Source organism: Pecten maximus, chromosome 15 (genome assembly GCF_902652985.1).
Source record: "Pecten maximus chromosome 15, xPecMax1.1, whole genome shotgun sequence".
Taxonomy (NCBI): Eukaryota; Metazoa; Mollusca; class Bivalvia; order Pectinida; family Pectinidae; genus Pecten; species Pecten maximus.
Genome location: NC_047029.1, coordinates 794,871 through 807,586, shown reverse-complemented (window position 1 = coordinate 807,586; position 12,716 = coordinate 794,871). Strand labels below are relative to the sequence as shown.

The following is a 12,716-nucleotide window of genomic DNA, read 5'->3' as shown; positions in this document are numbered from 1 at the left end:
ACCGAGACGGATGCTGGCCAAGGGAGACAACTACAGGAAATCACTGGCATCATGTAAATAGATGATGACACACACCAAGAGGACATATGTATACAATCACTTTTATTATAGCAGATGGAAGTGAGCGAGGGGTCTTAATGTAGGAAGATACAGGAGTATGGTTGAGGAGGTGACTATACCTTCACAGGCCACCCAGGTAAAAGACGACCACTGCATCATCTGACCACCACCCGGTGTATCACATAAACAAACAGGTAAACATCAGATGTGTTACTAACCTTGTGTCACCATCACGGATGTGTTACTAACCTTGTGTCACCATCACGGATGTGTTACTAACCTTCACTCCAATTGTGTCACCATCACGGATGTGAAATGGAGCACTTTTCAGGTTACATTTCAGCCCTCCCTTCTTCTTTCCTTTCTGATTATTTTTCTACAACAGAAAACAAAACTTATGGAAGTTTAGAAATTCTGAATTTTAACGACCTGAATGTTGTACCATAGCTACAGGATTTCTATGTGTTATTACTACTGAACAATTGTTTGAAAGTCAGGGTCATACGAGGGAGTGTGTCAAGTAGACGTAACAGTAGGCCTCTCATTATAGTCAGGGTCATACGAGGAAGTGTGTCAAGGAGGCGTAACAGAAGGCCTCTCATTAAAGTCAGGGTCATACGAGGGAGTGTGTCAAGGAGACGTAACAGAAGGCCTCTCATGAAAGTCAGGGTCATACGAGGGAGTGTGTCAAGGAGACGTAACAGTAGGCCTCTCATTATAGTCAGGGTCATACGAGGGAGTGTGTCAAGTAGACGTAACAGAAGGCCTCTCATTAAAGTCAGGGTCATACGAGGGAGTGTGTCAAGTAGACGTAACAGAAGGCCTCTCATTAAAGTCAGGGTCATACGAGGGAGTGTGTCAAGTAGACGTAACAGAAGGCCTCTCATTAAAGTCAGGGTCATACGAGGGAGTGTGTCAAGGAGACATAACAGTAGGCCTCTCATTATAGTCAGGGTCATACGAGGGAGTGTGTCAAGTAGACGTAACAGAAGGCCTCTCATTAAAGTCAGGGTCATACGAGGGAGTGTGTCAAGTAGACGTAACAGAAGGCCTCTCATTAAAGTCAGGGTCATACGAGGGAGTGTGTCAAGGAGACAGAAACATCAAAGTCAGGGGTTGAATGAGACATGGATAGAGAGGTTGAATGAGACACGGGTAGAGAGGTTGAATGAGACATGGGTGAAGAGGTTGAATGAGACACGGGTAGAGAGGTTGAATGAGACACGGGTATAGAGGATGAATGAGACACGGGTAGAGAGGTTGAATGAGACATGGGTCGATAGGTTGAAGGAAACATGGGTAGAGAGGTTGATAGACATGGTGAGAGGTGTAATAGACAGTAGAAGGTTGAATGGACATATAGAGTTGAATGGAGCAGGGTAGAGGTGATGGTGGGTCAAGGTAAGAACAGTAGAGGTTATGAGACATGGGTTAGAGGGTGATGAGACATGGTAGAAGTGAAGAGACATGGTAGAGGGTTGAATGAGACATGGTAGAGAGGTTGAATGAGACACGTGGTAGAGAGGTTGAATGAGACATGGGTGAGAGGTTGAATGAGACAGGGTAGAGAGGTTGAATGGAACATGGGTAAGAGGTTGAATGAGACATGGGTAGAGAGGTTGAATGAACTGTGAGGTGAATGCACATGGGTAGAGAGGTTGAATGAATGAGACATGGGTAGAGAGGTTGAATGAGACATGGGTAGAGAGGTTGAATGAGACATGGGTAGAGAGGTTGAATGAGACATGGGAAGTGAAGGGAGTAGAATTGAATGAGACATGGGTAGAGAGGTTGAATGAGACATGGTAGAGAGGTTTTGAATGAGACATGGTAGAGGTTATAGACATGGAAGAGGTTGAATGAGACATGGTGAGAGGTTGAATGAGACATGGGTAGAGAGGTTGAATGAGACATGAGATGATGGTTGAATGAGACCGGATAGAGTAGAAAGGTAGAGAGGTTGAATGAGACATGGGTAGAGAGGTTGAATGAATGAGACATGGATAGAGGGGTTGAATGAGACATGGGTAGAGAGGTTGAATGAGACATGGGTAGAGAGGTTGAATGAGACATGGGTAGAGAGGTTGAATGAGACATGGATAGAGAGGTTGAATGAGACATGGGTAGAGAGGTTGAATGAGACATGGGTAGAGGTAAGTGAGAATGTAAGAGAGTTGAATGAGAATGGGTATGAGAGGTGAATGAACATGGGTAGAGAGGTTGAATGAGACATGGGTAGAGAGGTTGAATGAGACATGGTAGAGAGGTTGAATGAGACATGGGTAGAGAGGTTGAATGAGACATGGGTGAGAGTTGAATGAGACATGGGTAGAGAGGTTGAATGAGACATGTGGGGTGAAAGACGGGTATGAGATTGAATGAGACTGAAGAGGTTAATGAGATGGTGAGAGGTTGAATGAGACATGGGTAGAGAGGTTAATGACGATGAGGATGAATGGACATGTAGAGGTTGAATGAGACATGGTAGAGAGGTTGAATGAGACATGGGTAGAGAGGTTGAATGGGACATGGGTAGAGGTTGAATGGGACATGGGTAGAGGTTGAATGAGACATGGGTAGAGAGGTTGAATGAGACATGGATAGAGAGATTGAATGAATGAGACATGGATAGAGAGGTTGAATGAGACATGGGTAGAGGTTGAATGAGACATGGGTAGAGAGGTTGAATGAGACATGGGTAGAGAGAGTTGAATGAGACATGGGTAGAGAGTTGAATGGGACATGGGTAGAGGTTGAATGAGACATGGGTAGAGAGGTTGAATGAATGAGACATGGGTAGAGAGGTTGAATGAGACATGGGTAGAGAGGTTGATAGACATGGAGAGGTTGATAGACATGGGTAGAAGGTTGAATGAGACATGGGTAGAGGGTTAGAGATTGGGTAGAAGTTTGAATGAGACATGGGTAGAGAGGTTGAATGAGACATGGTATGAGAGGTTGATAGACATGGTGAGAGTCATGGCATGGGTAGAGAGGTTATGAATGAGACATTGGGTTAGAGAAGTTGATGAGACATGGGTAGAGAGGTTGAATGAGACATGGGTAGAGAGGTTGAATGAGACATGGTAGAGAGGTTGAATGAGACATGGGTAGAGAGGTTGAATGGGACATGGGTAGAGGTTGAATGAGACATGGGTAGAGAGGTTGAATGAGACATGGGTAGAGAGGTTGAATGAGACATGGGTAGAGAGGTTGAATGAGACATGGGTAGAGAGGTTGAATGAGACATGGGTAGAGAGGTTGAATGAGACATGGGTAGAGAGGTTGAATGAGACATGGGTAGAGAGGTTGAATGAGACATGGGTAGAGAGGTTGAATGAGACATGGGTAGAGAGGTTGAATGAGACATGGGTAGAGAGGTTGAATGAGACATGGGTAGAGAGGTTGAATGAGACATGGGTGGAGAGGTTGAATGAGACATGGGTAGAGAGGTTGAATGAGACATGGGTAGAGAGGTTGAATGAGACATGGGTAGAGAGGTTGAATGAATGAGACATGGGTAGAGAGGTTGAATGAGACATAGGTAGAGAGGTTGAATGAGACATGGGTAGAGAGGTTGAATGAGACATGGGTAGAGAGGTTGAATGAGACATGGTAGAGAGGTTGAATGAGACATGGGTAGAGAGGTTGAATGAGACATGGGTAGAGAGGTTGAATGAGACATGGGTAGAGAGGTTGAATGAGACATGGGTAGAGAGGTTGAATGAGACATGGGTAGAGAGGTTGAATGAGACATGGGTAGAGAGGTTGAATGAGACATGGGTAGAGAGGTTGAATGAGACATGGGTAGAGAGGTTGAATGAGACATGGGTGGAGAGGTTGAATCAGACATGGGTAGAGAGGTTGAATGAGACATGGGTGGAGAGGTTGAATGAGACATGGGTAGAGAGGTTGAATGAGACATGGATAGAGAGGTTGAATGAGACATGGGTAGAGAGGTTGAATGAATGAGACATAGGGTAGAGAGGTTGAATGAGACATGGGTAGAGAGATTGAATGGGACATGGGTAGAGGTTGAATGAGACATGGGTAGAGAGGTTGAATGAGACATGGGTAGAGAGGTTGAATGAGACATGGGTAGAGGTTGAATGAGACATGGGTAGAGAGGTTGAATGAGACATGGGTAGAGAGGTTGAATGAGACATGGGTAGAGAGGTTGAATGAGACATGGGTAGAGAGGTTGAATGAGACATGGGTAGAGAGGTTGAATGAGACATGGGTAGAGAGGTTGAATGAGACATGGGTAGAGAGGTTGAATGAGACATGGGTAGAGAGGTTGAATGAGACATGGGTAGAGAGGTTGAATGAGACATGGGTAGAGAGGTTGAATGAGACATGGGTAGAGAGGTTGAATGAGACATGGATAGAGAGGTTGAATGAGACATGGGTAGAGAGGTTGAATGAGACATGGGTAGAGGTTGAATGAGACATGGATAGAGAGGTTGAATGAGACATGGGTGGAGAGGTTGAATGAGACATGGGTAGAGAGGTTGAATGAGACATGGGTAGAGAGGTTGAATGAGACATGGGTAGAGAGGTTGAATGAGACATGGGTAGAGAGGTTGAATGAGACATGGATAGAGAGGTTGAATGAGACATGGGTGGAGAGGTTGAATGAGACATGGGTAGAGAGGTTGAATGAGACATGGGTAGAGAGATTGAATGAGACATGAGTAGAGAGGTTGAATGAGACATGGGTAGAGAGGTTGAATGAATGAGACATGGGTAGAGAGGTTGAATGAGACATGGGTATAGAGGTTGAATAAATGAGACATGGGTAGAGGTTGAATGAGACATGGGTAGAGGGGTTGAATCAGACATGGGTAGAGAGGTTGAATGAGACATGGGTAGAGAGGTTGAATCAGACATGGGTAGAGAGGTTGAATGAGACATGGGTGGAGAGGTTGAATCAGACATGGGTAGAGAGGTTGAATCAGACATGGGTAGAGAGGTTGAATGAGACATGGGTGGAGAGGTTGAATCAGACATGGGTAGAGAGGTTGAATGAGACATGGGTGGAGAGGTTGAATGAGACATGGGTGGAGAGGTTGAATGAGACATGGGTAGAGAGGTTGAATGAGACATGGGTAGAGAGGTTGAATGAGACATGGGTGGAGAGGTTGAATCAGACATGGGTAGAGAGGTTGAATGAGACATGGGTAGAGAGGTTGAATGAGACATGGGTGGAGAGGTTGAATCAGACATGGGTAGAGAGGTTGAATGAGACATGAGTAGATGGGTTGAATCAGACACGGGTATAGAGGTTGAATGAGACACAGGTATAGAGGTTGAATGAGACATGGGTGGAGAGGTTGAATCAGACATGAGTAGAGAGGTTGAATGAGACAACTGACCTTTGGTTGCTGCTGTTCCTGGATGACCAGCCACTCATATCTCTTAGGGAAATGTTTGGCCAGGTGAAGGTACTGCTCCTCAATAATTAGTGCATTGCTCAGTGTCTGGTTCAGGTTTTGAATTGTGGCACCCTGGGATACATCCCATATCACTTCATGTGGAGCCATGTACATCCTTGTCTCTGGGACTCTTTGCTGAACCTGAAGTACGACCTCATTAGCACTGGAACAGAAGGTCAGCAGGGTAAAACTCACAACATATTTTATTTTCACAAGTAAGGGAGTAGTGATAGAGACCCAAAGGCAACCATATGGAACCCTTTAACACATCTGTGTACCAAATATGGTCATAAAGCCAATAAGAGCAGAAGCAATTGCACAGAAAATGAAGCATGGCTATATAAAGTACCTGAGTATGACCTTTGAACCATAGATCTGAAGTGTGACCTCATGCAAGGCCTTCACACAAGCAATGATAGACCCAGCAGAACAGGAGGTATTGCAAGGAAACTGAACTGTCTCTGATATTGGATTTTCAGTAAAAGAAGCTAGCAATCCCAAACTCAAACACCCCCGCCCCCCAACATATAATATGTACCAAATGTTGGTATGTACAACCAACAGAACAAAAGTTATTTCATGTCAACCAAAGCTTGACAGAAGGATGGACAGTAAAACCGGTTAATAACATAAGGGAGACATAATCAAGATTCTATGAAGAAGTACCAACTAATTCAGCTGTCTTTGTTCTGGCCACTGTCATCTGTTTAACACATAAACTATACCTCTCAAACACCACATCCCTGAAATCTTACCTTAATTTCTCCTCTTGTGATAACACCTGGATCGCAATTTTACAGCACGACTTCAGTTTCAGCTTCCTGAAAACGAGAAATGTGATATAAATGCAGTGATACTGACAGTGTGTTAATCCTAGAATGTAGAATTAATAAGCCTAAAGCCGACGGAAAACCCATGATCCCACGTACAACATTAAGGAAATCATAACAATGGGATATAAAATAGATAAAGAAATAGAAGTACAAAATGAAAGTTCATCCTGATGTCAATTTTTCATATACAAGTCTTATCTTCCAGATGTACTGTCAATACATTAAATCTGTGTCCTAAAGTCACAAAACTTACTGTAGAGTCTGATTAGATGGCCGGAGTACTGTGCTCAGTCGTCCGTCCTCTATGAGCCGGACACGTATAAAGTTTGTCGTGGGGATGTTGATGTCAGCCATTAGAGGTAGTGTCATGACCAGCTGTTGGAAGTCTTCCAGCGTGTCCTGGAGTGAGACTTCTACCTCTCCTATCATCAGAGGTTCCTGGACTTCACTAGCTTCCCCTGATGGTGCCTGGTTCAGCCTCAGCAAGTCTTCAACATTATCATAAATAATCAACAAAAACACGACAACTGTGTCAACAACACAGCACACAAAGTCAATTTAACAAAATTTTTAAATATGATTTAAAATCAAAAATACAAAATATTATATACAATGTCAACAATGCAAAATATTATATACAATGTCAACAATACAAAATATTAAATATAATCACAACAATCAAATACTATGTATATTTCAATAAATTTTTAAGATATTGGTTATTGAAATGTTTGTGATTTACCTTTGATTCCGGATGTGATCCAGGAAAGCATTCCCCCAGTGTTTATGTCAGACTGGTACGGCCCTTCCAGCGTCGGATATAACACCACACATGGACGAATGTACCCCTGTTAGGATAGCAAAGACATATTGACTTATCAATTTACAAAAACAATTTCATATAAGATCCAGGGGACCTATAGTGAAACCTGGCTTTACTGACAAACTGTGGGACTTAGTCATTGTGTCGGATAAGACAGTGAAACCTGACTTTACTGACACACTGTGGGACCAGGTCAATGTGTCAAATACAGTGAAACCTGGCTTTACTGACACACTGTGGGACTGAGTCATTGTGTCGGATGAGACAGTGTGTTGGTACAGTCTGTGTTGGCAATGACAATAGAGCATGTTGGCGTTCCGATGGATATGGTTGGATGAAATAGGATGTCATTAAAGTCGTTGGTCGGTAAAGAGAGGTTTCACTGCACTTTATGAAGAAATACTCTGATGACACTGATAATCATGGACATGGTTGAAGTTAAATGGTGTTAAGGTGAAGATTTCTGATGGACCGACTAATATCAGAACCCCTTTCATAGTGAAAAGGGGGGGGGGGGGGGGGGGGGGGGGGCACTTCAGTGTATGTTTTTAACTATTCAGTACCATCATGTAGATAGAAAGCACACATATCAAAACATCTTGACCATGGGTACCTTGTTGTGTGACCATTGGTACCTTGTGTGACCATAGGTACATTGTGTGACCATGGGTACCTTGTTGTGTGACCATGGGTACATTGTGTGACCATGGGTACATTGTGTGACCATGGGTACCTTGTGTGACCATGGGTACATTGTGTGACCATGAGTACCTTGTTGTGTGACCATTGGTACCTTGTTGTGTGACCATGAGTACCTTGTTGTGTGACCATGGGTACCTTGTGTGACCATGGGTACATTGTGTGACCATGGGTACCTTGTGTGACAATTGGTACCTTGTTGTGTGACCAGGGGTACCTTGTTGTGTGACCAGGGGTACCTTGTGTGACCATGAGTACCTTGTTGTGTGACCATTGGTACCTTGTGTGACCATGGGTACCTTGTTGTGTGACCATTGGTACCTTGTTGTGTGACCATGAGTACCTTGTGTGACCATGAGTACCTTGTTGTGTGACCATTGGTACCTTGTGTGACCATGGGTACATTGTGTGACCATGGGTACCTTGTGTGACCATAGGTACATTGTGTGACCATGGGTACCTTGTTGTGTGACCATGGGTACATTGTGTGACCATGGGTACCTTGTGTGACCATGGGTACCTTGTGTGACCATGGGTACATTGTGTGACCATTGGTACCTTGTGTGACCATAGGTACATTGTGTGACCATGGGTACCTTGTGTGACCATGAGTACCTTGTTGTGTGACCATTGGTACCTTGTGTGACAATGGGTACATTGTGTGACCATGGGTACCTTGTGTGACCATGGGTACATTGTGTGACCATGGGTACCTTGTGTGACCAGGGGTACCTTGTTGTGTGACCAGGGGTACCTTGTGTGACCATGGGTACCTTGTGTGACCATGGGTACATTGTGTGACCATGGGTACATTGTGTGACCATGTGTGTCATGGGTACTTTATGTGACCATGGGTTTATTATGTGACTATGGGTACCTTTTTGTGCGATCATGGGTACCCTGTGTGACCATGGGTACATTGTGTGACCATGGGTACCTTGTGTGACCATGGGTACATTGTGTGACCATGGGTACCATGTGTGTCATGGGTACTTTATGTGACCATGGGTTTATTATGTGACTATGGGTACCTTTTTGTGCGATCATGGGTACCCTGTGTGACCATTGGTACCCTCTGTGACTATAGGTACCTTGGGTGGCAGTTTTCCTTCCTCTAGGAGCAGATGGTCCCCATCATTGACCAGACTCTGACCCAGGGGTAGGTCCATGTCGTCCAGTACTTCTGCTGCCTCTCCACACCAGTTTGTCTTACGCAGGTGCCAACAGTCCTCTGTAACCAAAATACAGGGTTAAGGGTCACTTCCTGAGGTCAGAGGTTAGAGTAATTATATATCTATATTATATATGGTACTGGCATTTTAACAGAAAACTCAAGTAATAATTTTTTGCTTAATAATGTCTTAATCTTATTGTTTGTTCAAATTCAATTTGATTTGAACATACATATCTGATATACATTAATGGTCCACATTTTTTCTTTTGTGAAAGAAAAGTTAAAGGGGCATTCCTTCGTTCAGAATTCAGAAACGTGCAACATTTCTATGGATAAGATATTTGCCAAAATGAGGATTATAGAAATTTTTGTGCATACCAGTAATGATAGTGATGCCGAAATGTACCGAAAAATGACATTTCGTACACAAATACCGTCTGTCTTTTTGGTAATTAGTGATACTTTAGGTCAAAATGAGACTTTTATGATATAATACTTGAAGACCTTTTTTCCCCATGAGAGTTGAACTGCCACATTAATTTAAAGATTATGACTTTTACAACTTGGGGAAAAATACACATTTCCCATTAAGTTTCATTTTGGCGATATACACTTTATTCAAATGAAGGAATGTCCCTTTAAGCAAGTTTTTTTAAAGAAGAAATACAACTTTTTTAAAGGAATAATAATGATACAAAGGATGATGTTACTAGAGCCTCCGCAACTTTGATGGAAATCCAGAAAACCTGTCACTTTAAGTAATCTTAGTCCACCATGCGTACCTTGTAACCTTAGTCGACCATACTTACCTTGTAATCTTAGTCGACCATACTTACCTTGTAATCTTAGTCAACCATGCTTACCTTGTAATCTTAGTCGACCATACTTACCTTGTAATCTTAGTCGACCATGCTTACCTTGTAACCTTAGTCGACCATACTTACCTTGTAATCTTAGTCGACCATACTTACCTTGTAATCTTAGTCAACCATGCTTACCTTGTAATCTTAGTCGACCATACTTACCTTGTAACCTTAGTCGACCATACTTACCTTGTAATCTTAGTCGACCATACTTACCTTGTAATCTTAGTCAACCATGCTTACCTTGTAACCTTAGTCGACCATGCGTACCTTGTAATCTTAGTCGACCATGCTTACCTTTCAGCCCGAGTCTCCTTTTAATACATTCCAGACATTCTTCCACGGTCGACGACTTGTCTAGTATAACTTCCTTACACACAACATCAACTTTTGGGTCACTTGAGGTGAAGGTCAAGGTTATCTGGTTTGAGGCAGGACTTTGTCCACCTTCCAGGATTAGAGTTGTCCCCCCTGTTAGGGATGCTTCCTCAACCGTCAGTTGTTCATGTACTTTAAGGTATAAAACAATATTTTTTCCCATAACATGTAAACTGACATTTCTGCATACCGGTAAAATCATAATTTTTTTTATTCAATTCTATCAAAAAGGTTTTGTCTGACAAACCAATCCTGTAAAAGGTCCAGAGGGTAATCAAGTAAATAAGGAAACAAGCAGAGGAACTATCATCATGCTACAGATGGCGGCCAACAATACTGAATAGGCCAATATCACTTTTTCATATTTTACTAAATTATTCAAGAAATAGGAATTCAACGTTTTTCATCAAAATCATCCAATATCATATCAGTAACACATTAACGTTATGTCTGTTTAAACTTGATTAATTCTATGAATAGGAGACCTGAATACCTCATGTGGTCAATGGTTCTGTACTTACAAGGTGGACAAGGCCCGAGTGTGACAGGGACCTAGTGTGGTCGATGGTTCTGTACTTACAAGGTGGACAAAGCCCGAGTGTGACAGGGACCTAGTGTGGTCGATGATTCTGTACTTACAAGGTGGACAAAGCCCGAGTGTGACAGGGACCTAGTGTGGTCGATGGTTCTGTACTTACAAGGTGGACAAAGCCCGAGTGTGACAGGGACCTAGTGTGGTCGATGGTTCTGTACTTACAAGGTGGACAAAGCCCGAGTGTGACAAGGACCTAGTGTGGTCGATGGTTCTGTACTTACAAGGAGGCCCGAGTGTGACAGGGACCTAGTGTGGTCGATGGTTCTGTACTTACAAGGTGGACAAAGCCCGAGTGTGACAGGGACCTAGTGTGGTCGATGGTTCTGTACTTACAAGGTGACCGAGGCTAGAGTGTGACAGGGACCTAGTGTGGTCGATGGTTCTGTACTTACAAGATGACCGAGGCTCGAGTGTGACAGGGACCTAGTGTGGTCGATGGTTCTGTACTTACAAGGAGGCCCGAGTGTGACAGGGACCTAGTGTGGTCGATGGTTCTGTACTTACAAGGTGGACAAAGCCCGAGTGTGACAGGGACCTAGTGTGGTCGATGGTTCTGTACTTACAAGGTGACCGAGGCTAGAGTGTGACAGGGACCTAGTGTGGTCGATGGTTCTGTACTTACAAGATGACCGAGGCCCGAGTGTGGTCGATGGTTCTGTACTTACAAGGAGGCCCGAGTGTGACAGGGACCTAGTGTGGTCGATGGTTCTGTACTTACAAGGTGGACAAGGCCCGAGTGTGACAGGGACCTAGTGTGGTCGATGGTTCTGTACTTACAAGGTGGACAAAGCCCAAGTGTGACAGGGACCTAGTGTGGTCGATGGTTCTGTACTTACAAGGTGGACAAAGCCCGAGTGTGACAGGGACCTAGTGTGGTCGATGGTTCTGTGCTTACAAGGAGGCAGAGGCCGAGTGTGACAGGGACCTAGTGTGGTCGATGGTTCTGTACTTACAAGGTGGACAAAGCCCGAGTGTGACAGGGACCTAGTGTGGTCGATGGTTCTGTACTTACAAGGTGGACAAAGCCCGAGTGTGACAGGGACCTAGTGTGGTCGATGGTTCTGTACTTATAAGGTGGACAAAGCCCGAGTGTGACAGGGACCTAGTGTGGTCGATGGTTCTGTACTTACAAGGTGACCGAGGCTCGAGTGTGACAGGGACCTAGTGTGGTCGATGGTTCTGTACTTACAAGGTGACCGAGGCTCGAGTGTGACAGGGACCTAGTGTGGTCGATGGTTCTGTACATACAAGGTGACCGAGGCCCGAGTGTGACAGGGACCTAGTGTGGTCAATGGTTCTGTACTTACAGGGTGGACAAAGCCCGAGTGTGACAGGGACCTAGTGTGGTCGATGGTTCTGTACTTACAAGGTGGACAAAGCCCGAGTGTGACAGGGACCTAGTGTGGTCGATGGTTCTGTACTTACAAGGTGGACAAAGCCCGAGTGTGACAGGGACCAAGTGTGGTCGATGGTTCTGTACTTACAAGGTGAACAAAGCCCGAGTGTGACAGGGACCTAGTGTGGTCGATGGTTCTGTACTTACAAGGTGACTGAGGCCCGAGTGTGACAGGGACCTAGTGTGGTCGATGGTTCTGTACTTACAAGGTGGACAAAGCCCGAGTGTGACAGGGACCTAGTGTGGTCGATGGTTCTGTACTTACAAGGTGGACAAAGCCCGAGTGTGACAGGGACCTAGTGTGGTCGATGGTTCTGTACTTACAAGGTGGACGAGGCCCGAGTGTGACAGGGACCTAGTGTGGTCGATGGTTCTGTACTTACAAGGTGGACGAATCCCGAGTGTGACAGGGACCTAGTGTGGTTGATGGTTCTGTACTTACAAGGTGACCGAGGCCCGA

The 12,716-nt window shown here is 44.4% G+C and overlaps 1 protein-coding gene across 1 annotated transcript in view; it reads right to left on the bottom strand.

The window, feature by feature from the left end:
• The window catches only part of LOC117343457 (ubiquitin carboxyl-terminal hydrolase 40-like), a 49,789-nt gene that overhangs the window by 1,364 nt on the left and 35,709 nt on the right, over nucleotides 1–12,716 (bottom strand). Inside the window, exons 23-29 of the mRNA XM_033905813.1 lie at nucleotides 10,185–10,397; nucleotides 8,942–9,081; nucleotides 7,071–7,176; nucleotides 6,582–6,816; nucleotides 6,251–6,316; nucleotides 5,436–5,658; nucleotides 341–436 (exon numbers count right to left, since the gene is read on the bottom strand). Of these exons, the coding sequence (XP_033761704.1) occupies nucleotides 341–436; nucleotides 5,436–5,658; nucleotides 6,251–6,316; nucleotides 6,582–6,816; nucleotides 7,071–7,176; nucleotides 8,942–9,081; nucleotides 10,185–10,397 (1,079 nt within the window). The remainder of the gene's footprint in view (nucleotides 1–340; nucleotides 437–5,435; nucleotides 5,659–6,250; nucleotides 6,317–6,581; nucleotides 6,817–7,070; nucleotides 7,177–8,941; nucleotides 9,082–10,184; nucleotides 10,398–12,716) is intronic.